The sequence below is a fragment of the Lygodium microphyllum genome, chromosome 20 (assembly GCF_053477565.2).
Source record: "Lygodium microphyllum isolate KBCC chromosome 20, Lygodium_microphyllum_v1.1.10, whole genome shotgun sequence".
Lineage (NCBI taxonomy): Eukaryota > Viridiplantae > Streptophyta > Polypodiopsida > Schizaeales > Lygodiaceae > Lygodium > Lygodium microphyllum.
The window spans coordinates 65,050,822-65,078,098 of NC_141154.1; the positions used below are offsets into that span (position 1 = coordinate 65,050,822).

The following is a 27,277-nucleotide window of genomic DNA, read 5'->3' on the forward strand; positions in this document are numbered from 1 at the left end:
AACTAAAAGGCACACCCTAGAATTGACCCACCTCATACATTTGTCAATCTTAACTAAGATTGAGGTGCTAGTGGCAATCATCTTTTTCATCCCTCTAAAATTGAGCCTTCATTATTAACTTTCATTGTCGATTTGAGCAAACAAGGCCTCACATGGATGTTTCCTTGTGCCAATGGCTATTGATGGACACTAGCAAGGAGCAAAAGTAGTTAGAGACACCAAGTATGATGAAAAGAACATCGTCTTCACCCTTGAGCAACAACAAAAGTTCAACTTCCACCACCAATAGTATAAGGTTGGGGAGCTAAAGTTGTGCTTCCTGGGCAACCTAGACAAGATAATTGATAGCAACACCATGGCCAAGAAGCTCATCTTGGATTGTAAGCTAGCCACTTATGTTAAGGCAATGTGTGGCCAGGCGCAAGTGTTAGGATACCTTACCTTCATATAAACCTTTGATGTGGGTGCACGAGAGACTAGAGATGCAAAAACACCAAAAGCGAACACTTGAGTGTCAAATTAAAGATGTCAATCTTAACTAAGACTGAGGTGCTAGTGGCAATCTTTTTCATCCCTCTAAAATTGAGCCTTCATTATTAACTTTCATTGTTGATTTGAGCAAACAAGGCCTCACATGGATGTTTCCTTGTGTCAATGGCTATTGATGCACGCTAGCAAGGAGCTGAAGTCATTAGAGACACCAAGTATGATGAAAAGAACAACATATTCACCCTTGAGCAACAACAAAAGTTCAACTTCCGCCACTAATAGTATAAGGTTGGGGAGCTAAAGTTGTGCTTCATGGGCAACCTAGACAAGATAATTGACAACAACACCGTGGCCAAGAAGCTCATCTTGGATTGTAAGCTGGCCACTTATGTTAAGGCAATGTGTGGCCATGCGCAAGTGTTAGGATGCTTGACCTTCATATAAACCTTTGACCTAGAAGCCAAGAAAGGGCTAGTCAACCATCAAAGAAGGAATTGAAAGGAAGCTCTGCAAGTTACCCTCACTCCTAAACTAGTGGAAGCAGCCTTGGGATTTCCAAAGGATGAAAAGTATGAGGCCACAAAGAGAAGCCACAATGGTGGCAACTAGGTGGAATGAAAAAACAAGAGGGTTGAACAATGATGGGGTATTGTCCAGTGCAATCTTCTCGAACAAGGAATTGAGAGACACGACCTAATTATTCCACTCCATATTCACATACTGTAAGCTCAGCATATCAACCAATAGGATTCCAAAGGGGCTCGTTGAGAGCCACGACCCAATTATTCCACTCCATGTTCGCATACTATAAGCCCAACATATCAACAAGCAGGATTCCAAAGGGCCTCATGGAGCACATACTGTCCAAAACTATCTTTGCACATACTGTCCAAAACTATCTTTAAGCAAAACCTAAAGAATCTCTAGATTGATAATGTGGTAGAGCTGTGCTTGCAAGAGCAAAAGCAATTATGCACAAACCCCTAGGAACTGTAAATAGCTCAAAAGCAAGGCTAGCCATAATCACTTATGGTTCAACTCTTACCAAAGCGAGATGCACAGCATTAGGCACATCTATGGCAAGAATGAAAAGTATGAGCCCAAAAAAGAAAGCCACGATGGTTGGCAACTAGGTGGAATGAAAAAACACAAGGGTCGAACAATGATGGGATATTGTTTAGTGCAATCCCAAACAAGGAATTGAAAGTCACATCCCAATTTTTCCACTCTATTTCACAGATTGTAAGCTCGACACATCAACCACCAATAGGTTTCCAAAGGGGCTCATAGAAGATATACCATCTAGAACTATCTTTAAGAAAAATCTAAACAATCTCTGGATATAATAATGATAATCAATTATGGTTCAGGTCTTACTAGAGTGATATGCATAGCATTAAGCACATCCGTGGCAAGAATCTTTAGCTTGGTGGTGAGCATAAATGGTGGCACGAGGAGAAGCAAAACAAAGAGAAAGAGAAAGAGAAGGGGAGGATGATAGAAACACTACAACAAAAGACACAACATAGGAAGTTAGAAGGGAAAAGAGGACCAAAGCATGTTACGTAAAATAAGAAAGAATCGACCTACCCCAACCTTGACAAAGGCCCTAAAAAATCTGCAACAACAGGGGCAAACAGTGCGGCTAAAAGAACGTGACTTCCTTACAAGCACACGTCTCACCAAGAGGACCTACGAAAAAGGGAAGAGGAACTACACAAGAAGGAAGAATACCTATACAGGAGGGAGAAAGAGCTCATTAGCAAAACTAACACACCTCAAGACAAGCAAGGAGAAACATCGAGTTGAGGCAAGAGCAAGGTAGGTTAGGGACCCCAACTGAACCATGATTGATATTTAACATGCTCCAAGCTATGCAAGCTGAGCTAAAAAAGAGGAGATTAGTAGAAAAAGCAACCTCCAAGACCAATGGAAAACCTAATGACTCCACAACTAGCACTCAAGAGCAAGGAGATCAAGCTACAATCATAGAAGGAAACTTGCCTACCTTAGAACAATTGTGCAAGGAACTCCAAAGAAAAAGCTAAGGTATGGAGAAATAGTGTAGAACTACATGCTAGGTTGGATAAGGTGATGGATACTTACCGAGAGTACTTAAGAGCATAGCACCCTACAACAACAAGACCTTCAAGCTCAGCTAGAAAACAAAGTCAAGGAACTTGACGAGCTGAAGACACAAACCCAAGAGATTGGGGAGATAGATGCAATTAGAAGAGATGAGAATAAAGTCAAGAGAAACTATAATGCAGCTCGAGCAAGAGACAAAACAAGGTGACAAGGTTGACCCAAGAGCTAACAAATGTCAAGCAAGCCCATGCCCAACTACAAAGCGCTTTCGTAGGCCTATAAACCACATTGGAGACCACTCTTGCTCAAGAAGCAACAAGGATGGCAAGCAAAGTAGAATAAGCATGATTGGTCACGCTACAAAGCATGGCAACTAATCTGGGTAGTACCCTCCTATGGGAGAGCCAATACAAGGAGCAAATGGTTGTATGGAAGCATGTCATCACCACTTAACAAAGAATGTACCATGAGGTAGTGGCAATGACAATGAGGATCATGCAACCTATAGTGATGAGAAATTGAAGGCCATGGGACAGTTCTCACAAGCACACCACAGCTAGGGGCCCTCGCAACTAGATGATTGCCAACTAAATCATTTCAAGCTTTCTACGAATTTCCTCACCCACCATCATGCATTTTGGTGCACTCCAAAGCCCTTATTCTATAGTAAGACATGCTTTTAAGTTGGAGACCCATCACCTATCCACCTTTTTATATTTGTAATTAGGATTGAGTGGAATCGAAGAGGATACAAAGCTTTTATGGGGGGGAGATGTATCTTGGACTGGAAGACTTCTCCACAAGAATGCCCAAGAAACGAAGTTCTTGTCTGGACTTAACGCCTCAGATAGGCTGAAATGAATGTGTATTCTTTCTGGAGTATTTTCCTCTTAAAGGATCTATTGGACAAGGCTACCCCCCCTGCCCCCATCTTCCCCTTATTCAAACTTTGAGCTTTGGTACTAGCAAACGAACCTACCTAAATCAGAAGATAAATCTTAAATGAATACCTATCCAAGAGTCAACAACGATCAGTCTTCCACTAAGCATAATGACATGGCACAGCCGTTTTCTGGCTCTCCGTGCCACTCCCATCCCATCCCCATGTTTGAAGCCCTGAGCAACAATGATCAGCCTTCCAAAAAGTCCTATTCAGAGTGCCTTCAAGTATTCTTGTTTGTCTTTTGTCCACGAACCCCACGGTGGCTATGGACCAAGACTTTCACGTGATAAAGAAGCATCCCTATGGTCTTCAGACTTGCCCCTGAGCCAGGGTCAACAATGAACAGTTTTCCACAAAGTGAATGTGCTCATCTATATTCAACTTATTACACCTAGAAGAAAGGCCTGGCCTTGTTGTAGTAATGTTGTATACAATATGACTTCAGCAGTTACTTGCAAAGGTACCAGGACTGTTCCAACTTGTGTGACATGACAGGTGCTTGATAAAAAGAAGAATGCCATATAGTTTGTTAACTGGTCTACTGCAAGTCTACAGAGTAGAGGTCCCCAAATTGCAGGAACCATTGAACCTAAAGGTTTCGTGTCTCTTGTGGTCAAAATTCTCTGAAGAAATGAAAGAACTTTCGGAACTCGTATTGGCAATGAGACTTGTCCCCCATGCTATTAGGAGCACAAACGACCCTCAATTTTTACCTAAATGCAGACGTAGCCAGGCCGCAATGGACTTTCTCCTACTTTGTGTTCACAATTTCTGAACTGAAGTCGCTATGGTTTTACCGTTTGACAGTGGAGATCAAGCCATCAACATAAACGTTCATAAGAACGTGAGGTAAAATAACAAGAAAGGAAAGCACTTTTAAGGAGGAAATGAGCTAATGTTGAGCAACCTACTATGAAACTAACCTCTCCATCAAATGAAAAGCTATTAGTTTTCAACTTTCAAAATTAGCAGTTATCAGATTTTGGTCGGGATGTATATAGTTTAATGCAGCTCTTTTGTACTCAAGAAGGGGGCCTGCACAAAGCAAGCAGGACAGAGTGCAGGCAGTGACAGCTAAGAGGGGAGGAAGGGCTTAAGGAGTGACTTAAATGAAGTTCATTGTTTGCTTTCTCCCTCTGCACATGGCATATACTTGCATTAGCCATAATGAATGAAATATCTGCCAATGATACCACAAAACCACTAACAAGAGAGGCTTTCAAGTAATAGAAGAGGAATTTTGAATAAGCATCACCTTAAAAGGAATATAAACCCAGACCAAAGTATTCTGGAATAGAGATTTCAATTTTAGACCAAAATACTAACCCACCTCCCCTGGAGGTAGTTGATGATAATGTTGCAAGACCCTCCTAGATAACTTGTGTAAAGATATAAATGGCACCGTGAAAACTATCGGCCATATATGACCTGTATATCTTACTTGTATGTACAAGCCTGTCAGTCAAATAATAGCTCGAGAACGTCAGACGAGGTGATTGTGTGGTCTACAAAAGAATATTCAAAATGTAATAATGCAATAAGAACACTTGGGCCTAAGCTCGAAAAGAAGAATTCTCTGATTTTGCCGAAAGATAATGCTCCAACATGTCATCTTCGTCAATATCTGCAAAAATCAGTACATTGAAAAATATGACATACAAATACAGACAGAAATAATTCAGTTTTTAGGAAGATTAAATTTTGGTATTGCAACTTTGCACACAAGCTAAACACACATAAATGCATCAACATCTTGTTGTTAGCCTACCTGGTGCACACGCCAGTGTACACATGAACATTAAACATGAATGTGGAAATCACATTTGCAAAACATGAAGCTTACCCTCATCATCGAAGTCTTCCTCAAAATCAAGATCTTCATCTTCTTCTTCATCAGCTGCCTCCACAACTGGTTTTGCTCCTTTCTGGCAAAATTCTCACCACGCACAGAGAAGATTTATCATTCAACTGCTACATGCAGGTATTGTTTACATTCTACCAGACAGTAGCAATGGAGGTCCTGAGAAAAATGTTATCCTCTGATACATTTTAGAATGCAAGTGATCTAGACATGACTGTTTCATAGATACTGCTAGGTCTAAAAGCTCTAGCTTCTAGAATGTGCTAAATGCTATGTAAAATTAGAAATTGAATCAAGGGTTATTGCCAGAAGACCCGCCGACCACAAACTGGTCACGAGGGCCCAGCTGTTATAAGCCTCAAACTCAGTTCCAATATACACTTGAATCTTTCACAGAACATAGAAACACTGAGGCATGCAATGGACAACTGTACAAGCTATGTGGTATAAGAACAAGGCAAAAGGGACAAGGTGAAATGTGAAACTTTCAGTAATTGAAAGTTTACACCTAAGGTTTTATGATCATAATGATCATTTGAAAGTTTCGCCCTGTAAGCAACTCAATTAAGTTATAAAGCAAGCCAAATGTGGCTCTGGTGTTGCAAAGATACAAATGTATTTTGGGGCACCATTCAAGACTACCCAATACATGTAAATAGGGCACATACTCTCATAGATTCTCTGACACACACATTCATTCTCTCATCATCCATCATTCTTCTCTTCACTCCTCAACCTTGCTGCTGCTAATCACACACGGACTAGGAGGACATTATAGTTCGTGAAGTATTCTTCCTTATCTCCTGCTAGGCACCTTATCTCTTCATCTACAGGCTGCGCTTTTGAGCAGATCAGATCACCCATCTGTCCACATCCTTCAGCTGGTTGGCGACAGTTTTCCCCCTCCTACCAACCAGGTTCTGTGCAGATTTGACCTGCATTGTTGCAGCTGGTCACTTCTATGGCAACATGCACAGCTTCCAGCTGAGGTCTGACCGTGGTCGTTTTTCTTCTTTCTCCACTCCAGTGGCACCTGAGGATTGTGTTCTGCTCCCTCTGCAGCTGCCCTTTACCATTCAGCACTTACTTCTATACTCTACTACCGGGAGGACTGCGTTTTGCTCCCTTCATTGTGTACACAAAATTGTGCTCCAATGTATCAGCATGATTCAGTGTTCATCATACATTACTCTTCTTCTAAGGTTTCTTCTCTCAATGTTTGCCGTACACTCTATGTTTCTCCCCGCAAACCCTACTGTCTCTATAATATGATATGAGTGCATGGTGTCCCATCACTTTCTTTGACAAGTGAGTCTTTTGTTGATTTGTTAATTTACTTCATGTGTGCAAGTTAATTTATGTTCACTGCCCTTTAGATTATTTCCAAAGGTTGTTTTCAACGGCCAATCATAACCTTCTGATAGTTGCTAAGAATCATGGGGTCTCCAAGCTTGAAGAGAGGTATAATGGTGTGATCAGCCCAACTGTCAAGGAAGACCTCACAAATAGCTTTGTCAAACATGTGAACCAAGACCAGGCTCAAGGGTGCTGCAATTATTTCTCCCTAAACATCTTCCAAGCTCTCTTGTTAACCTGCCCCAAGAGTAGTTTGTAGATCTCTTTCTCACGCCTAGCCAGGTAGTTGCACTCCATCATCCATACTAGGATTCCTCTTTGTCTAGCTATGTGTACAAGCCCCCAATGAGATTTCCCAATGTAGTCTTAACTCTAGTCTCACAATATTCTTTGTTGTATTAGCTATTTTGGGAGGCTGTGTTCCATGAAGGTCTGCCCTAGAAAGCTTTGCTATGTGGAAATGCATACACTACAGACTTGTGAAGTATATTTATCAAGACTCTCCTAAGCTCATCCAAGGGGCCGTGCAGGTGTAAACCATCCTATACAGCACTATTGTATAATCTAGTTGTTTCACATGTAAAATGATACCTCAGGTATCTAACTGCATGGAGGGCATGGTCACTGAGAAGGCAAGTATACATATGTCGAATAACCTCTACCCTACAAGGTTCTCAGTAAGTCCATCTCTTCTAGAGGTTGCTCTATATATGTAGAGTCCCTCTTAGCATACAATGATGTCTGTAAGGAGCCGGAATGTACAATAAAGTCACCCACCAAGAGCATGTCCCCCATACTGACAAAGTGCATGATATCATCATGTAGTCATATAGGACCTAGTGCTTACAAACTGATTACCAATGCATAGATGCCAGATGGGTACAAGTATCTTGAATGATTTTCTTCTGAGATCAGTTGAAATGGTCCACTTATGACTAATTGTCTTGTATTTCATGCCTTAAAAAGTAAACCCAAAAGCAAAGGCTAGAATGATTTTTTTAAAGCCTGAAGTACTTATGTGCAAGGATCTTGAACAGTTGCATCCTGTCTCAATTGCTTTTCACTATATTTGCATGGCTAACATTCATATTACCTTAAACCTGAGAAGAAATATTAGAAGTAATTTCAAGATAATGTGGTGAAATGTTTACCACTGCTCCACTTTCAAACCATGCTCGTCCGCTTAGTCTTTTCTCTTTAGAAGCAATGAGAGCTGAATCAGGAATGAGTCTGTTTAGAAATGAAGATAGCCATGTAAAAACAGTCAGTTTACTTGTCAAAGCCCAAAGCTGGAGAAAACTAATTAAATATTCAACATTCAGAAATGAAAGGAAGACAGAAAATAAAGAGGCAACCAAGCTGTATAAGTAGGAAATAAAGCATTTAATGATAATAAATAGGTGAATAATCCTGCATCTGCATTATGTAATCTGTAAAGACTAGCAAACCCACTTTGTTTTGAAAGGATCTGTATGAATGAGGTAAAAGTTATAGAAGTAAGTCAATAGCCAAATACCATAATTATCTTTCAGAAAACCCAAAAACTAACTGAAATAGCACTATCTGCTTCAAACCTGAAGCTATTTGAATGTGTGGCTGTGTACATGATTTCAAACCCTAGACACATCCCTTGCAGAAATAATATTTTTCTTAGAATAGAGTATGAGCTTCCATCTTGTTGTCCTTTCATCAAGCATACATAAATCTTAAAACTTATCAGATTTTGCTGTACCATTGTTTCTGATTTCTCTTTTTTGTGTCAGATATAAACACTCCAAACCTAAAATTTGAGTAAGCCCCTGTCCCCAGAGGCACATGCTGGGGTATATTGGTAAGTAAGTCAGCCGTGGAAAAGTGAGCATAAGTTCCAGATCCAAAAAATGGGCTGTACACCTTTTTTTGAGTCAACAGCATTCAATTTGATTGGCTACCGGACAGATTTGGGGCCCCACATCATAACACCCAGTAACCTATCCAAATGTTCAGCTGAATGAAACATCAACCATAATTGCCCCATACCTGAACTTTTCCCTCAACCAAAAGATTCTGGCAGCAGTCTGAGACCCAGTTTTCTCTTCCTGTTTCTCTTTTTCCAACAATTCCACTTAGTACACTGTACACACTCCTATTCATCTAGATATCAATATGGTCAACCTCAAAGAACAGAAGGGAGTGATCCATATCACTAGTGATAATTGAATTGAATAGAAAACACAGTTTAGAGCATAAGAGTCTTCAGGCCACCTTCAGTTTGTGCCTTTCTAGTGCTCCCTGCAGCCACAAGGAGTAGAATTTGCAAGGAACACAGGCAGAAATGATGTCTTTTGAGGGCAAGGGAGTCTACATTGTTTTACTAGCCTCATTGACATGGTAGCTTGACTGCTTTGAATGCTCAGTTTTTCATTCGCATCCTAGATGGATATGATTCCATCCAGTATGGAGATTTTGGAGATTCTGATTGCTTGTTCTTTTGGATGAAGCAGACCTTTTACAAATTTTCCTCATGAGGAATTTCAGCAATGAAAGCTTTTTTCCAAGCTTGCTTCATGCTTGTTATCATTGCCTAATAGTGCAACGTTCTGTCTTCTCGATCCTAGGATGTCTGCTTGTGCATTCAGGTTTCTCTGTGATCAGTAGTTAGTTTACAATGTTCACTGGAGTGTTATAAGGTGGAATCATAGGCTTCTTCAGAGGCGATCTACAAGACTTCTCTAAAGGTGGTGTATCTTGCCTTGTGGGATATCTTGAGATGGAACTCCCACCTTTTACGCCTATCTACGCCATTGTTCCATGTAGCCATCTCCTGGCTATGAGCCCTATCACTGAGGAGATGAGGCACATAAGAGCATTTCCCTCTTTCAGGAGGTGGGTCACTTTGATGATACCCATGGTTCTTGTGTCTCGTATATGTTATGCCTATATATTGCTACCTTGATTCACACCTATACCAGTTCATTTTTGCCATCATCCCTTTGCCTGAAGCTTCTCAATTATTACAGCTTCCATGCACATGCACATTCTAGCAAGATATGAAAAGTCAAAGCAAGATGAGTGGTAATGTGTAGTGATGCAAGAATTGTCGAAATGTGGTTTATAAATACAACGGAGCATAGACTAGTCTAGAAAGTGGCCCAATACTGATCAAAATAACTAACATGCCTGCTTGCTTGCAACACATGCTCTTGTGGTTGAAAGATGCACAGGTACTAGTTTGATAAACATGCTAAGCAACAACATCTAAATGGAAAATCTTTTGGCACTCTTGTAAGGGAGTCACTGTGAAGCAGTTTTAATCATCGAAGATTGTTTCTTTCACAAAGGTAAAAGTAAAATAAAGTGTGCAGAAACCTACAATTCATGAAAGACAACCAAAATAGTCCCATTAAGTGTATCAAGTACATTCAACATTAAACCCACAATTCAAGAAAGGTGTAGTCCAGTAAGTTTCATTTAAGTATATAGAGTAGTTACAGAGTTAGACTCCTCTAGGAGAGACTTCAATTTAAAAAACCACCTGTAACTACCTATGACTAGTAGATTCTCATAAACAAATAAATGATTTACGAAAAACTATGAAATATCTTTCAGACGAGGCATTGAAAATAAATGCTTACCTCGCTCTCTCAAGAGCTTGTTCTGCTTCAAACTTCTCTCTCCAAGCAAGAAAAGTCTCGATGGTCACTGCTTCACCATGAGGTTCAATGACCTTTCTTTGCAAACATTAAGAAATTGTGAAGGCAGGATCATTAAATAAGCAATTAGCTATATCTATTTCATTGATCCCTAGTGAATTGGCAATTCACAATGCTTGTTAAAGATCAAAAAGCATGATAGATTGCATGACAAAGTCAAACCCGAAAATCGTACTAACCTCATCTTTTGCTTCATCCCCACTCTCTGTATCCGAGTTTGAATCTACATCTTGGTTATACTTTTCTCGTAGCCATTCTTTTGCAGATGTCACAAGCGTATACATCATAGCCATGCCCAGGTTCTCTTGTGCCTTCATCATTCCAAATTCCAAAAGAACACACAACCACACCATTTTATTTTTTGGTGAAACAAGTTCAATAAATTATGTTTATGTATGATAGGTGTTATGTTCAATGAGAGCATAACACATGTCAAAAGCATTGAGAAAAAAGTGAATACATTTGGTGGTCAATCTCATGAAGAGAGAGGCAATCAAACAAAGGCTATTGAAGTGATCTCCAAAAGCAGGTGTAAGAGTCGATAGATGGGTCTTCAAAAATAGCGTAAATGAAAGATTGCCAAACTGCTCATAATGCCCAATATCTCAAACAATCAAACACGTATCAGTAAAATCAAGGCAATAGGAACAATGCTGCACACTTTATCAAACTGAGTTGAACAAATTATATTAATGCATAATAGATGTCATGTTCAGTAAGAACCTAATATACATAAAAGCATTGATAAGAAAGTGAATACCATTGGTAGTAAATCTCACAAAGAGAGACAACTATTGTAGTGATCTCCAAAAGAAGATGTAAAAGCCAAAAGATAGGTCTCCAAAAACAGCATGAATGCGACATGCTGCCATATCCTCAATATCTCACCCAATCAGCAAACAAAGGTAAGTTCTCGAGGCAATAGGAACAATGCCAAAGAGCGAGAAGTACTTCCCTAAAGAGCCAATGGGAAAGCGAGCTCTCAACTATGCTAAGATGAGGTTGAGGAGGAACCAAGAGGTAAGGCAGCCCCAAAGAACATCATGTACTGTTTCTTTTGGTACCCCACAACAAACACAAGTTGATCTTCAAAAGCGCGCTTTGCAAGGAAGCCTTCCACTAGCAAGGCATCAAGGATAAGAACGGTCTTGATTTGAGATGAAGCTTGCTTTTTGAAATCTCCTAAAGATACTTCTCCCACCATTTCAATGATTTGTCCATATGCCAAAAATCATTGGCATGTTCCTAAACCTGGGGTGGAGGGTGTCATGAATCGTGTGGTGGGGGACTTGCTTGAGCTACTGCACTGAACATACACAATACATGCAAGAAGAAGCCCACTCAAGAACACAAGAAGAGAGATGGAAGCCAAAACGTTTTCTTGCTGATTTTTCTTTGTTCTTCCTCTCACAATACAATATACACAAAGTATAGATAAGATACAACATAAAGGAAAAGTGGCCTACTAGGTCAAGTAGTAAATAACTGACTATACTAATCGACTAGTGCTATAACTATGCCATTTGTAGGTAGGTGTAACTAACTAAATATAGTAAGTGATAAGTCAGTGGTCATGTGAGAATCATAATGACCACCAATGTACCAACTGTGGACATATGGACCTATCTAACCAAGTAGTCCATTATCAATGTCCGCACATGTTGAGCTTGCCATCTCAACATAGAGAGAGGTGAGAGCATACATTGATGTAAACACACCATACAACATAGTATGCTCGAAATTATAATATTCACTTATTTTCAAGACTTAACAATTCAAGAAAATAAAAAGATTGAATAGTTGAAGCTAAATATGACAATTATTTAGAAAATTATAGGTATGGAAACATAAAAGAGATGGAGACAAGTTGAGGGTTGAAGAAAAGCAAACCCCCTTTTCTGCAAAGGAATGTTTTTCTACTCATCCCAAGTCCCTTAGAGATCATCTCACTTACAATCAAACTAAGAGTGAGAAGAAGTATCTATTTCTCACAAGATCATATAAAGAATACACATGCACACATGCATATACTTACTAGGCGATACAACTAATCTCTACGCAAACTGAGAGTAGGAAGAGAGAGAAAAACAGCCCTTCTTCATGGGTGATTAGCTAAACATTGACATGGCTTTCTCCTAATCTTGAAATGAAAAAAAAGCTCCAAATAGAGATATTAAATATACAAGTTTGCTACCCTGTAATGTCCTATAAAACAACAAAGAAGAGAAGTATATAGAGATTTGATGATATAGTAGTGAAGGATGATGATGGAGATGGTTGGGATCAACTTTGGGACTATCTTTAGCTGTTGTATACGAGCTTATATCAAGGAAAATTAATTTAGAATCAGGGGAAAGAAGCTCTTTGTATAGAAGAAAGGGAGACCGTACAAAGAGGGAAAGTAAAGTGGCACAAAACAAGTATCGAGCCATATGTCATGAAGCGGGACAAGTAGTGGAACGTGTAAAGAAACGGTATGGCAAACACAAAAATGCAATGTCTACATCTCAAGGTTGTAAGCTCCATCAAAGTTTGATAGAGACAAAGGAACTCTAACTATTTCAACCCATTCTATATGTGTGTATCTCATTTTCAATGAGTGTAGGGCTTATTCATTGAAAGATATGACAAATGATGTATGCTCAAGGAGGAGATGCCCTGAATCCCATAGACACAGCAAGGCAGAATGTCACTACCCAACTACTATAAAGCATTGTACTTGACTATCACTTTCAAGAGTTGAATGCAATATATCATAATACTTTCTTCTTTCAGTTAGTATCATTGTCATTGTCAGTCTCTTACAAAAGATTGTATTTATGAGTCCAAGCTTCCATCTTGGAACCTAATTCACTTGTGTAACAATCAGTCCATTGTCTATGTCATCATGAGTCTTGTATTCATCTTTCAACCTCCATAGCTCTCGCCATGCTCTAGATCTGTTTTTCTAACATGATATCAGAGCTTAGCTAAGCATGGCTTAGCTCTACTCTACTCCTCCAGTCTCTCTTTACCTCTGGTCACTTCATTGTTAGCTCATGGTTTCATTTCTCACCTCCATCTCCACTTTACCTTCTTGTCTGCCATAGACAGACTAGACCAGCAGCACTTGGAGTCTTCATAACTATCTATACAGGCCATATCTCAACTCGATTTCTTCTAGAGAGTTACTCTACAGTCCAAGGCGCTTCATCCCATCACAAAAATTGAATCGATTGATGCACGGAGCAGCCAACATTGCGTGATTTCGTCATCACTGTAATTTTGCCACTAATTCCAGTCGTATAGCTCATTCTCCTTCTACGGGCCACCATTACTCCTATGAATAGAGGGCATTTGAAGCTTGGCTTATAAGCTTCTTGCACATCAAATATTTCAACACATTATTGCGTCTACAAGACGCAATGACTGAAAAACCAATCGGCCTATTCTTGCAACCCTAATCCACCATAGCTTCTTTATTTCAAGCTTTTTTCCACTTCATTTTCTCACTGTTCTCAGTTCAAGTAGCCCTCTATTACTCAGATCTGATCAGTTCCCAACAAGTTAACCCTCAAGAAGAAGATTTGGAGCAGTACACTTGAAGATCAAGAAAACCACCTGAAGATCAAGCATCATCAAGCTTGACATTAAGTTTTTCACAACTAGTATCTTTTCATACTAAGATCATCTGGTTTGCTGGTTTTACTTCAGTTCTTACAATGACAAACATGAAGATTTTAATATGGAATGCCCAATTGATTAAATCTCTTGTAAGCCTCAATCTCATTGTAAAATGATAGACACTACACAAGTATACTCGCGGTAAAATCTCCTTCAAAATGTTTGAACTTAAGCAAATAGCCAAATTCAATGGTAAAGGCTTTCACGCCTAGAAAGAAAGGGCAATGTACCATCTCATAAAAAAAGACCTCTAGGATCTATTTGAGGATGATACAGGAGATGCAGATGGCAAGGAAGATGATGAAGACGGGTTCGTTGAAAAATTCCAACTCAAGTCAAAAGAGTGAAAAAAGATAAACAACGAGGCTCCAGGCATCATTGCCTGGGGACTCTCTAATAATGTATTACACCATATCTCCAGCATTAAAGATGCAAAAAATGCATGGGATGAGCTTAATAGTATCTTTGGAACTCAAAAACTCAAAAGTAAAATTACTCATGTAATTCTATAAGCTAGATGTAAACAATAGTTCTTCTATGACCATGCACATTAAGAAGTTTAAGAGCTTAAAAACTCAACTTGCAACTTTAAAGAAAAACATAGATGAGAATGAAGCCATATTGGTGCTACTAGCAAGTGTAAATCAAGAACCATATGAGAACCTTGTGTCTACCCTAGGTAAAGTTTCTAATCACTCAAAGACATTGAGCATTCTCTACTTGATGGAGAAAGTAAACTTAAAACAAGGATACAAAAGAAATCATCTCAAAGGACAATCTCTTGTACACCAAGGGAACTTGTGGAGCAAAAGGACATGGACGAGGATTCAACACCAACAAGAAGAATCGGGTCACATGTCATTATTGTGGTAAGACTAGGCACATGGCCAATGAATGTTTCCATAGGAAAACAACACAACAGGTGCAGAATGGTAACCATTAAAAACAATTCATGAATGAAAAAGATGAAGAAGATGCTTTCACTATCGACAACTCCTCTGACAGATTGTTTTGAAGAATTTTCATTACATCTTTCCCATAGTAGATCTTGTGTTTTCCCATAGTGGATTTTTCCCTTTGTGAATTTGCTTTGTTAAAAAAAAAACCTTGCCAAAGATGTAAAGTTTCGAGCTTTAACTTGACTAGGCTATCTATGAGCTAGTCTCCCAAGCCATGTCATCATGTAGGGGTGGCAAAAGCAACAAGTGTAGGAACTCATCATTTGAGAGAGGGTATTGAAAGATATGACAAATGATGTATGCTCCAAGAAGAGATGCCCTGAATCCCATAGATACAGTGAGGCAAAATGTCACTACCTAGTTACTATAAAGCATTGTACTTAACTATCACTTTCAAGAGTTGAATGCAATATATCATGATGCTTTCTTCTTTCAGTTAATGTCATTGTCATTGTCAGTCTCTTATACAAGATTGTGTTTATAAGTCCAAGCTTCCATCTTGGAACCTAATTCACTTCTGTAATAGTCAATCCATTGTCTATGTCATCATGAGTCTTGTATTCATCTTCCAACCTCCATAGCTCCTACCATGCCCAAGATCCATCTTTCTAACAACACCAACTACTTGCATTTCTTTTTCAATGGCTGGTAAGCCTGATCTTCATTGCCAAAGGGGGGAGCCTACATAGACATTTTTGCCAACATTTCTTGGTTTTTGTGCAACTAGTCAGCCAGTTTTATGTTGGCTGACTATATCAGCATTTATTGCACAGTCCAAGTTGGCCAATTTAGGGCTGGTGCTACTATTTATATCCCAACCCCAAACTTGGCAGCTTATCACTAACTTCTGCACGTTCAGCATACTCTAACTTTAGTCCTCCTCCATCTCTAGTGTTGTAATCTCATTTGAGTTTAATGGTCAGTTTTTATGTGATCAAGGACTCTCCGCCCTCCAAGCTCACAAAATCTAATGTCAATATGATATCAACCTTCGAATTCAGCAAGTGTTTTTATGATCCAAAGTTGTTGTATATACATTTTATTGAAAAAGTTCAATTGTCGATATTGCAATGTAATTTTCTATCATTTAATAATAATGTTGATAACAACTCCGACATTAACAAGCATATGGATCTACTAGTCCACAAATTCATTGATGTTATTCCATCTAAATTACCCACCGACGAACTTCCATCGTCTCATGGTACATTGCCTAGTAGCCATCCCGTCTCTCAATAGCCGTATAGGTTTAGTTCAAAAGAGGAGAAAAAAAGCAATTACATATCTATCTTACAAAACACTTTATTAAACCTAGTAAATCTTTGTGATATGCACCTATCCTCCTAGCAAAAAGGATGGCACAATGCACTTCAGTGTCGATTATAAAGATCTCAATAAAATGACAATTGAAAATAAGTATCTGTTACCACCGATGGATGACCTCATTAATCAACTTGATGATGCCAAGTTTGATCTTCGATCTAAATACCATTGAATATGGACAGCACCTAAGGATGTCCTGACTTTGGACAGCCATTGGTCCAAATACTAACAATTTCAGCAAGCAATGGCAAGGCTAAATGATTTGCTCAACATGTTTGGGAGCAAAACAAATTGGACAGCACTAATTATCCCATGTGGGCACACATGATGAAGCAACAACCTGCATATTCAGTCACATGGATGCTTGGGATAAGCTTGCTTTGTAGTATCAAATGTGCAATGAGGCTTGCGTAGCCTATTTGCATAAGCAACTTGAGATGGAGCACATGACAAAGGGTGATACGTATCAAGGACATCACGCAGCAACTTGCTAATAATGATGAAATTATACCCAGTGCCTCTCTTGTATCTATGGTCCTAGCTCATCTACTCAATACTTATCAGAGTTTTGCCACTACACTTCATTTACTTGCAAAAGGAGATGCTAATGCATGTACATTTGATACATTGGTATCACTATTGTTGCAAGAAGAGCAATCAAGGGTGAATTGCTCTAACATAAGTATGGATAATCAAGCATTTGCAGCCAACCATCAAAACAAAGGAAAGTCATGGCAACCCTCAAACTCAAAGGGTAAAGGCAAAACAGCTTCTTCTATGGACTCTTTAAGCACCAAGGATGAAAGTGCTAAGAAAAAGAGGTGCAATTATTGTAGAAAAAAGGGGCATGCAAAAAGTGGATAGCAAATGAAAAGAAGAAACAATCGAGCATGAGTGTTACTAAAAATTCAGCAAATCCAAAGGATCCAATCGCACATTTGACAAGCTTGAACATTGATCAGCCTTATGCCTCTATTGTACGTTGTTCGTATGATCCTTCTTTACATGAACATGGTCTTTTAGTCGCCGCTGAAAATTGCAGCACATGGTATTTTGATAGTGAAGCTTCCAAGCACGTAACATCCTTTCGTGACTTATTTGTATCATATGCAAATGTACAAAAGGGGGGATCCATTGTATATGCAAACAATGCTTCGTATGCAGTCCAAGGCATTTGCTGGTTTTGTGGTTAAATTCTACATAGATCAATGCAATGTCTATGACATAGTGACAGGAAACGGCCGGAACGGCCCCTCGGCACGTGGAATTGCCGTCCTCGAAATGTATCCGTCATGGACTGCGTTTCCAAATGATGGAACGTTCCCTGTCCCATTTCAGACAGGGAACGCTGCGTTCCCTGTCTAAAACGGGACAGGGAACGCCACATGGCAGGCGAAACTTACCTGCGCCCGATCGCCCGTATTCTGCATCCGCTTGCACTTCGCGTTCTGCTCCCGCCCGGCACCTAGACTCCCGCCTGCATCCTGCTCTTCGAGTTCTACTCCCGCCTGTATCCTGCTCCCGGGACCCGCCTGCATCCTACCCCCAGCGGCCAACGGCCCAACCACCTTCATTCTCTTCCTTCTTCTTCTTTCTTCTCTTCCTTCTCTTCCCTCTCTTCCTCCTTCTTATTTCTCTTCTTTCTCCTCCCATCTCCAACCTCTTCCTTCTTTTTCTTTCTCTTCTTTCTCTTTCTTCTCTTCCTTCACTTCTTCCTTCTACCTTCTCTTCACTTCTCCCTTCTCTTCTTCCTTCTTTCTTGAACCTTCTTCCTTCTCTTCCTTCTCCTCTGCTCTTGAGTCTTCCTTCTAAGTTCTTTTCCAAGTTCCAAGTTCTCCTCTTTTCTTCTTCTTCTCCCTTCTCTCCCTTTCCCTTCTCTCTCGACTCTTGAGTGAGTCTTGACTCTTAAGTGAGTCTTGACTCTTGAGCCTTCTCCCTTCTCTCGAGCCTTCAATTTTCAGCCTTCAATTTTTCCTTCTCTCAACACTTGAACCTTCAATTTTCAGCCTGAAATCATAAATGGCTTCATCTTCCCGCCCCGCTCGTCGGGTTGGTGGTCGAGGAAGAAGGTCTGATGATTGGTCATGGTGGGAAGAAGTAAATGCTGACCGCCCTTTGAGTGGTGGAGGATCTCGACCATGGACTTGCAAGCTTTGCCCATACAAGCGAACTAGCGGAGCAAACAAGGTAATCCATTGAGCCGAGCATTTGTATTTCAAATTTTTATTGATTTTAATTTTTCAAAGTTCCTTAAATATTAGAATATGGACTACCAATTGCCACTTGTTCCATTTTAATATTTATGCATAATCAGGTCCGAGCTCATCTCCTACATGAGCCAAATTCAGAGGTGCAGTTTTGTCCAAATGTGACCTTGAAGAAGCAAAGGGAGCTTCGTGACCGTGTAGCAGGTCAACAAGCTTATCTTGCATCTAGACCACGACGTGTTGCAGTTGACCCTGCAACTTTTGTGACAGCATCCCCATCAGATGTATCTAGAGCAGGGTCAGTATCAGGAAGTGCTACCTCCACACCTACTGCAGGCATTGCATCGGCCATGGCATCAACAACACCACATGTTGCACGTAGACAAAGCACACTTGATGCTAGTTGGGATCCCAAGAAGAAGGAAGAGGTGGATACATCAGTGGCATGCTTTTTTTATCATGACCACATTCAATTTCGTGCAGCCAAGTCAGAGTATTTTAAATTGATGTGCAAGAAGATTGGTGAGTATGGCCCTTCGTATGTACCTCCATTATCAGAGACCTTACGCACCACTTTGCTCGACAAGGAAAAGCGCCTTGTTGAGCAAGCAGCAGTGACTAGAAAGAGCATGTGGGCTAAAAATGGAGTTTCCTTGATTGCTGATGGTTGGAGTGATACACGCAAGCGATCCATTCATGGTATGGTTGCTTATTCTCGTGGAGAAATGTATTTCATATCTTCACATGATGCATCGGGGATAGGAAAGTCAGCAAATGTACTTGCAGCAGAGTGGGTTACAGGTGTTGAGCTTATTGGCCCAGAGCATATTGTGGGATTTGTTGCAGATAGAGAGCTTGCAAATAGGGCTGCAGGTGCTATTATTCAGGGATATTATCCGCATATCACAGTTTCATATTGTATGGCTCATTGCTTGAACAACCTACTAAAGGATATTGGTAATTTGTCATGGATTGCACCTGTCATAGAGCAAGGAGCTCAAATGGTTAGCTTTGTTTTAAATCACCAGTTTCTTCGCCATCACTTCTCTTTGCGGTCGAAGAAGACACTTTTAAAATACTCTAATACCAGATTTGCCTTTAACTTCTTGATGCTAGGCAGGTTAAGAGAATGCAGTGGTGCCTTGAGGCAGTTATTTCTTAGTAATGAGTTTACCGCATCAACATTGGCAAGTACTCCTACAGGTATCTTATGCTTGGAGAAAGCAAATAACTTCACTTTTTGGGATGATGTAAAGCGGATAGATGCTATGGTATCACCCATTGTACATTTATTGAGGGTTATGGATGCTATGCAACCTTGCATTGGCAATGTATATGAGGCTATGGACAGGCTGAATGAAAAGTTGCAGGAGTTGGCACCAAATGATGAGGCATATGAGGAAATACACCATTTAGTTGTAACGAGGAGGAACTCCTATAGCTCACCCATGCATGCAGCTGCATTTGTTGTGAATCCTGAGTTCCAGGGCAAGGGTCATGAGAATGACACTGAGGTTATGGATGCATGGAGAATTATATTGTCTCGTCTAGTGCCTGACCATGGCACTAGACGAAAGATCAGAGATCAGCTTTCATGTTATAGGACCTTTCGGGGTTCTTTTGGTTGTGGGGATGCACAGGAGAATCGCTTTAAGATTGGGGCAGCTTTGTGGTGGAAGGACTATGGTTCGGATGGTCCTGAGTTGCAGCAACTAGCCATCCGTATTTTGAGTCAGGCAGTTAGCTCCTCTTGTTTGGAGCAATTGTGAAGTGCCTACGCTCACATTGCTTCAAAGAAGAGGAAACGTCTTGGTCTAGAGAGGGCAAACGATCTAGTATTTATTAGTGCTAATTTGAGGATGTTATGTAACAGTATGACAACAAAGCCTGATCCATTCACAGAGTGGGAGATGCAGCAAGAAGAGGAGACACGTGCTGATATTGAGGGAGATGCAGCAATTCATGGTACACATGATGATGAGGCTGGCACTTCAAGAGTGGCTAGAGCAGCCTCAGATCATGATCATGATCTTTGATTTAGCTTACTTATCACGAGTCTCATGATACATGAGTCATGACACATTTACATTATATATGATATTATGATCATTGATGACACTATGACACTTGGGCTGTTGACAGTTGTGCCATGCCGATATTATATTTGTACTTGAGTCTTGCAGTCTTGCAGTTGCCCTTTGGGCTATTTTGGCATGCCGCATTTTGCTTCAGTCTAGAGATTAGACTTTATATTTGTAGTCTTTTTTGGGGCAATGAGCATGTTCTTTCAAAGATTCGACTTCAATTTCATATTTGTAATCTTTTAAGTTTTTTGGCAATGGTACCATAGGCATGTTCTTTTAGCTTAGACTTTAAAGTTTAGTTCATTGTTCATTGTTTTATCATTTATGATTTTTGGCATATGTATTATGGATTTTATTATTTATAATTGAATAGCTTACCTCTTGAGCCTTGCAAGTTGCAATTCAATTTCTAATGAGTAGTTTTAGAATAATGCACGATATCTTAAAGTTAAAACTTAAAATGATTTGTCCTTGTGGATTATATACCTTGGTTTTAAGTTTTAACACTCCAGAGTCCACATGGATTATAAGTGAAATATTAAATTTTTTTCATGAATTTTGATTCTTTAAATGACGTTCCCGTTCCCTAGATTTTGCGTCCTCATCCGCGTCCCCGTCCCCGTCCCCGTTCCCCGTTTCATGTTTCTATGGTCTATGACTAGAGTGATGGAAATGCCCTCATTGCCACTAGTATATTGTACAATGGACTCTTATCAGCTTGATTTATATGAGAGAGGAGCATTAGAGAATGCCTTTGTAACCGGTCTATGACTCACATAAAGCAGTAGTTCCTTCTATTCACAACTGGTCTTTTCACACACACACACAAACAGAGACCTCACTCCCTCGCTCAACACCAAATTGGCCCCAAAGACCAGCACCCCTCTCGGTATTTTTTTATCAATTAAAAGATGGAAAGTTACAAAAATGAGATGTTTCAAAAAACATAACCTATGAACACTTGGTTTTCATCTTTTCTGAGTAAATCCCAGCTGCATAGGGACAGTACAACATGACCAGAACAACATCCCTTTTAGGAAGTATTTTCTGTGTCCATAACTCAATAATTCATCTAAATAATTGCAATCTGCAGAACTTTGTATTTACTGTTCTTACTATCCAGCATATCCAGAACAACATCCCTTTTGGAAAAGCATTTTCTATGACCATAACTCAATGATTCATGTGCAGAATTGCAGTTTGCAAAACTATGTATTTATTGTTCTTACTGTCCAGTATATCTAGAACAACATCCCTTTTAGGAGAGCATTTTCTGTGACCATAACTCAATAATTCATGTGCAAATTTGCACTCTGTAAAACTTTGTATTTACTGTTCTTACTGTCTAGCATACCAGAACAACATCCCTTTTGCCCTGGCATCATTCCAGCAGTAAAACAGTCCCACAAACAGCACTAAATCAGAGCTGAAAAACCCTATTCTTGTGTGGCATGGTTATCACTTTCTTTTGTATCTGCATTGGAGAAGCCAACAGCTGCTCCTAAACCTAAATAGTGAGACTCTTGCCTCAGCACAAGTGCAAAGAAAACATAGAATTGTACCTTTGATGGAATCAGCCCATCATGCAGAGCATTTCCTCTGAGAATAGAGAGAGAGTTGCCCAGAGGGAGCAAGCTCTACCTCTGTACATGAGTCAGAGACGAAGAAAAACTCTCCATAGAGCTGATAAACTTGCAGCAATCTACCCTCAACTCCTCCAAACTTCATTCTCAGATCTACCCCTTATGCCTATTACGTTTTTTTTAAATGCCCTCTCTCTCTCTCTCTCTCTCTCTCTCTCTCTCTCTCTCATTTGTGCCACATGGCATATATTAATCCTCCTGCAAAAACGAAGATAATGATGCGAACAAATTCTCGGGTCCAAAAATAGTGACTCCCTAAATTTTAGGGATGGTGACCCCTGCATTCCTCAAGTTATTCTGAGCAACTTTTATCATTGCAACCACATCAAAAAGTGTAATGTGGCTCAGTTACGGTGACTTTTAGTGGCTAAGCACACAATCCCAAACCACTGGCATTCTATTCTTCAATGCCCATTCAATCTGGTACCAAGGCTCAAAAAACCATTAGTCCAGTTTGTCCCAATGGCTGCCTCCTGGATATGCAAAGATCCCGGCTTAATCCAAGAGAGCTCTAGGGGTAAAAAGCAACAGCAACTAAAGAAATGAAAAATAAAATATTTATATAAGTAAATAAGGAAAGCAGCTGCAAAAAATATCACCACCTGATGACATACCCTTCTCTTGAAAAAAGCAAGTGACCTCAATTGCATGCCACATGCTAACGGATAACACAGGACAATAACAAGATTCTCCATGTTATTAGTGTCATCACATGTATCACTTGCTAACAGATGACACGGAGCAATGGTAGGAGTTTTTCCCACTACCGTTTGTGCCATTGCAAGTTCAAGTCTCACATAGATGGAGGATCACATCATGTATTCAACTATGATTACTAGGAGCCTTTCTAATATACATGTTTCCACATGCAACACAGGGCGATAGCACATATCCCCGAGCTATTAGTGTCACAACATGTATAATCATTCAACTGAAGTGTAACAAATACAACTTCAAAGCACTGAGATTTGATTCAATGATACACATGTTAATGCTAAAGGTAAACCATACATTATGCATTATTCAATGAGATGCAGTATTCAACTATACAATTAAAAATGTACATTGCTTCAAAAGGCATTCTAAGTCACTGTAAATTCCAGTAAAAAAGCTTCTCGGTAAAGTTTGCAATAACTGAGGCGAATCTGCCAATTCAACCTCTTCCATCCATTTGGCATCCATTGGTGAATAGTTCTTGGACTTCACCAAAAATCTTCTTATAACTCTACCTTTCACTTTCCTATCCTTATGTGCCAAGATTTGCTCAAGAACTAGAATCTCATCTAATTCCTCTACTTTAGGCTATTCCCCTTGAATCATATCTTCTGGCACTTCACCAATAAAAGGCCTCAATAGGCTCACATGGAATGCATTATGAATTTTCCAATTCTCTAGCAATTTCAGTCTATATGCCACATCATTGATCTTCTTTGAGACTTAAAAAGGACCATAGTAACGCATACTCGCTATGAAAACAAACGTTCCTTGCCCTTCTCTTTTCTCAAGCATGCCTTTTCGAAACACAATAAGACCCAATCATCCTTTTTGAACAAGAATTCTCGACGATGAGCAGCTCTTTTCTGTTTAGCTTGTGACTTTTCTAAGGCATACTTGACCTTTTTATATACTTCGTCCCAATCTTTTACACAGCAATCTACTTCAAAAATGTTATCTTTTGTCTGCAAAATGGAAGGCAGTTTCTTTCCACCTTCCACAATCTCAAAAGGTGCTTTGCCAATAGATGAGTGCACTGTATTATTATATGCATACTCAACCAATGGCAAGTAGTGTTCCCAAAAAGACTTATGATCTAAAACATAACACTTCAGTAGATCTAAAACAGTCGAATTTGCTTCTTCAGACTATCCATCAGTTTGTGGATGGAAGGAAGATGAAAACTTCAGCGTAGTGCCCATGTTTTTAAACAATGCTTTCCAAAACAGGCTAGTCATTCTTAGGTCCCTATCACTAACAATTGACCGTGGAATTTCATCGTACTTGAAGATATTATGCATAAATATATTTACCATGTGTTCTGAATTAACCTTTTTCCTTGCAAGAATAAAATGTGCATGTTTGCTGAATCTGCAAATGATAGTCCAGATTCCATCATTCCCTGAAGAAGTTCTTGGAAGATCAAAAATGAAATCCATGGTAATACTTTCCCATGGCCTTTCTGGAATAGTGTGTTCTGACTTAACCTTTTTCCTTACAAGAATGAAATGTGCTTGTTTGCTGAATCTGCAAATAATAGTCCAGATTCCATCATTCCTTGAAGAAGTTCTTGGAAGATCAAAAATAAAATCCATGGCAATACTTTCCCATGGCCTTTCTAGAATAGGCAATGGTTGCAATAACCCTGGTGCCTTTTGTCTATCAAATTTGACCTTTTGGCATACAAGGCAAGATCTGACATATATGCTCAAGGCTCGCCAATAGAAGAAAGTCTCTACTGCTTTAACTGTACCATCAATACCATGATGTCCTGCATACAATGGAGCATGACTTTCTAATAAGACTTTTGGCCTTAGTTGTTTTGTAACGCACAGTCTTCCATGCATCAGGATAAAGCCTTCTTTGAATACATAATGATCATGATGTTGGCCATTGATCAACTGTTCATAGATTTCAGAGAAGTCTTCGTCATCAACATAGTGCTCTTTCATATCATCCAATTCATGGTGATAAGAAATTAAAACAACTGACACCTATGGTTTGCAAGATAAAGCATCTGCAACTACATTCTTCTTGCCTTCCACATGCACTATCTGAAAATGAAACATAGATAGGAAATTTGCCCAACGCATGTGTTTCTTTGACAATTTAGCCCATGTGAGAAAGTATCTAAGTGTTTGATGATCCATTTGCACTACAAAATTAGCACCAAGCAAATAGTGCTTCCAACTAGAAAGCGCATGGATCACAGTCAATAGATCTTTCTCATAAACTTGGTAAGTACTTTCAACAACAGAAAGTACTCTACTCTCGTATGCTACAACTCGGCCATTCTGCATTAATACAGCACCAATGTTGTTTCCACATGCATCACACTGCACTACGAATGACTTAGATAGATCTGGCAAAATAAGTATTGGATCTGTAGTCATTTTCCCCTTCAAACATCTAAATGCTGATTTCTCTTTGTCAATCCATTGCCATTTAACATATTTCTTTTCAAGCGCATGTAAAGGAGAAGTAATCTCTGCAAAGTTTCTTACAAATCTTCTGTAGTAAGAGCATAGGCCAAGGAAATTGCGGACATCAAGAACAATTTTCAAGTCTCACCAAGAGACACTTGCTTCTATCTTTGCAGGATCCATCTTGACACCATCTTTAGAAACTATGTGCCCAAGGAAGTGAATCTCTTCCAAAAAGAATTCACTCTTCTTGCCATTAATGAGCAATATGTTATGCTTAAGCTCATTAAAGACTGTAACTAAGTGTTTTCTATGCTCTTCTTCATTCTTTAAAAAGATTATCTGTTAGCTCATTAAAGACTGTAACTAAGTGTTTCCTAAGCTCCTCTTTATTCTATGCTCCTCTTCATTCTTTGAAAAGATAATCATATCATCAAAGAATGTGCCAACGAAACTTCCACAAGGGTGAAAAAATTCTATCCATCATCTTGTTAAACGTAGCAGAAGCATTGGTCAATCCAAACGGCATGAATAAAAATTCATAGAGACCAAATGTCGTTCTAAAAGCAGTCTTATGAATATCCTCTGGCCTAATTCTCATCTGATGGTACCCACTTTTCAAATCTACCTACTAAACATTCCTACTCCGTGTAATCGATCAAGAATGTCATCTATCCTCAGAATCGGAAACCTATTCTTGATCGTGTTCTTATTCAAGCCTCTGTAGTCAATACACATTCACCAAGAGCCGTCCTTTTTTTGAACTAGCAATATAGGTGAACAAAACGAAGAACTACTGGGCTGAATTAGTCCCTTCTCTAAAAGCCCATTAACGTGTGTCATAATCTCTTTCTATTGCATTGCACTGACCCTATACGGTGGTCTATTGGGTGGACTAGTCCCTAGAATAAGATCTATGGTATGATCTTCAAGCCTCTCAAGGTAACTCTCCTGGTAACGAATCTAAGAAATAGTCACTGAATTTATCTAAGAAAGCCCTTCTACTTTCATCTAGTACTGACACATTACTATCAACTTCATTAACTTGCTTTGCAAAAACCAAGTACGCAAAAACATGATTTTTCATTATAGAAGTAATTGTAGAAGCAGAAACAACTGGGACACACTCTCCTTTAAGCTTCACATCTAACACATGAGTCTTACCCCTATGTACAAGAGTAATCGTTCTATTGTAAGTATCCAAGATAGCATGCTTCCTTTGACACCATGGAATACCCAACAGAACATCACAGCCCTCTAAAGGCATAATATGGAACTCCTCTAACTCCACATAGCTCTGAATGTTCATACGAAGTTTGCCAAGGATGGGGGTGACAGGTTCAGTATGTCTTGGGCATGCCAAATCAGCCTGTCCAACTGGTCCCATTTCCTCGAGACGTATACCCAACTTAGCTGCCAATGATGGTGAGATAAAGTTTGCACAAGCTCCAGGATCAAAGAAAATAAGAGCTGTGGAATCTTTGATCTTTCCCCAAGCTCTGCACAATTCTGTAGCATCATCAACTAATTGATCTCCCACCATATCAGGTACTAAGCCAATGTTGGGCTTCTTTTTACTTGGCACATCTTTATCCTCCGCATCTTTAGAAGATTTTTGTGGACACTTAGAAGCAATATGGCCTCTTTGTTCACATATAAAGCATTTCCCATCCATCATTAAAGCCTTTCTTTCTTCAAATGATTTGCCAAAAAGTGGCCTCTTTTGTCCTTTGCCCTGTTTAAAAGAAGTCTAAGGTTGCTGTTGAAATCTTTTCTTCCAAAAGACTTCTTTGTAAAGCTGGTCTTTTCTGGGAATTGCTTTTTCTTCTTGC

At 39.6% G+C, this 27,277-nt stretch overlaps 1 protein-coding gene and 1 pseudogene across 3 annotated transcripts in view; one reads left to right on the forward strand and one right to left on the reverse strand.

The window, feature by feature from the left end:
* Window positions 1-4,758: 4,758 nt before the first annotated feature.
* Window positions 4,759-27,277, reverse strand: part of LOC148018964 (Ubiquitin-conjugating enzyme family protein) — a 46,264-nt gene continuing 23,745 nt past the window's right edge. For 2 of the 3 annotated variants that reach the window (XM_087701471.1, XM_087701469.1), the window contains 5 exons: window positions 10,609-10,740; window positions 10,352-10,443; window positions 7,889-7,967; window positions 5,364-5,456; window positions 4,759-5,144 (listed from right to left, as the gene is read on the reverse strand). In XM_087701471.1, coding sequence (XP_087557597.1) covers window positions 5,040-5,144; window positions 5,364-5,456; window positions 7,889-7,967; window positions 10,352-10,443; window positions 10,609-10,740 — 501 coding nt within the window. In that variant the 3' untranslated portion in view covers window positions 4,759-5,039. The remainder of the gene's footprint in view (window positions 5,145-5,363; window positions 5,457-7,888; window positions 7,968-10,351; window positions 10,444-10,608; window positions 10,741-27,277) is intronic. The other variant, XM_087701470.1, reaches the window with a different exon arrangement.
* Window positions 19,502-20,617, forward strand: LOC148018965 (uncharacterized; annotated as a pseudogene).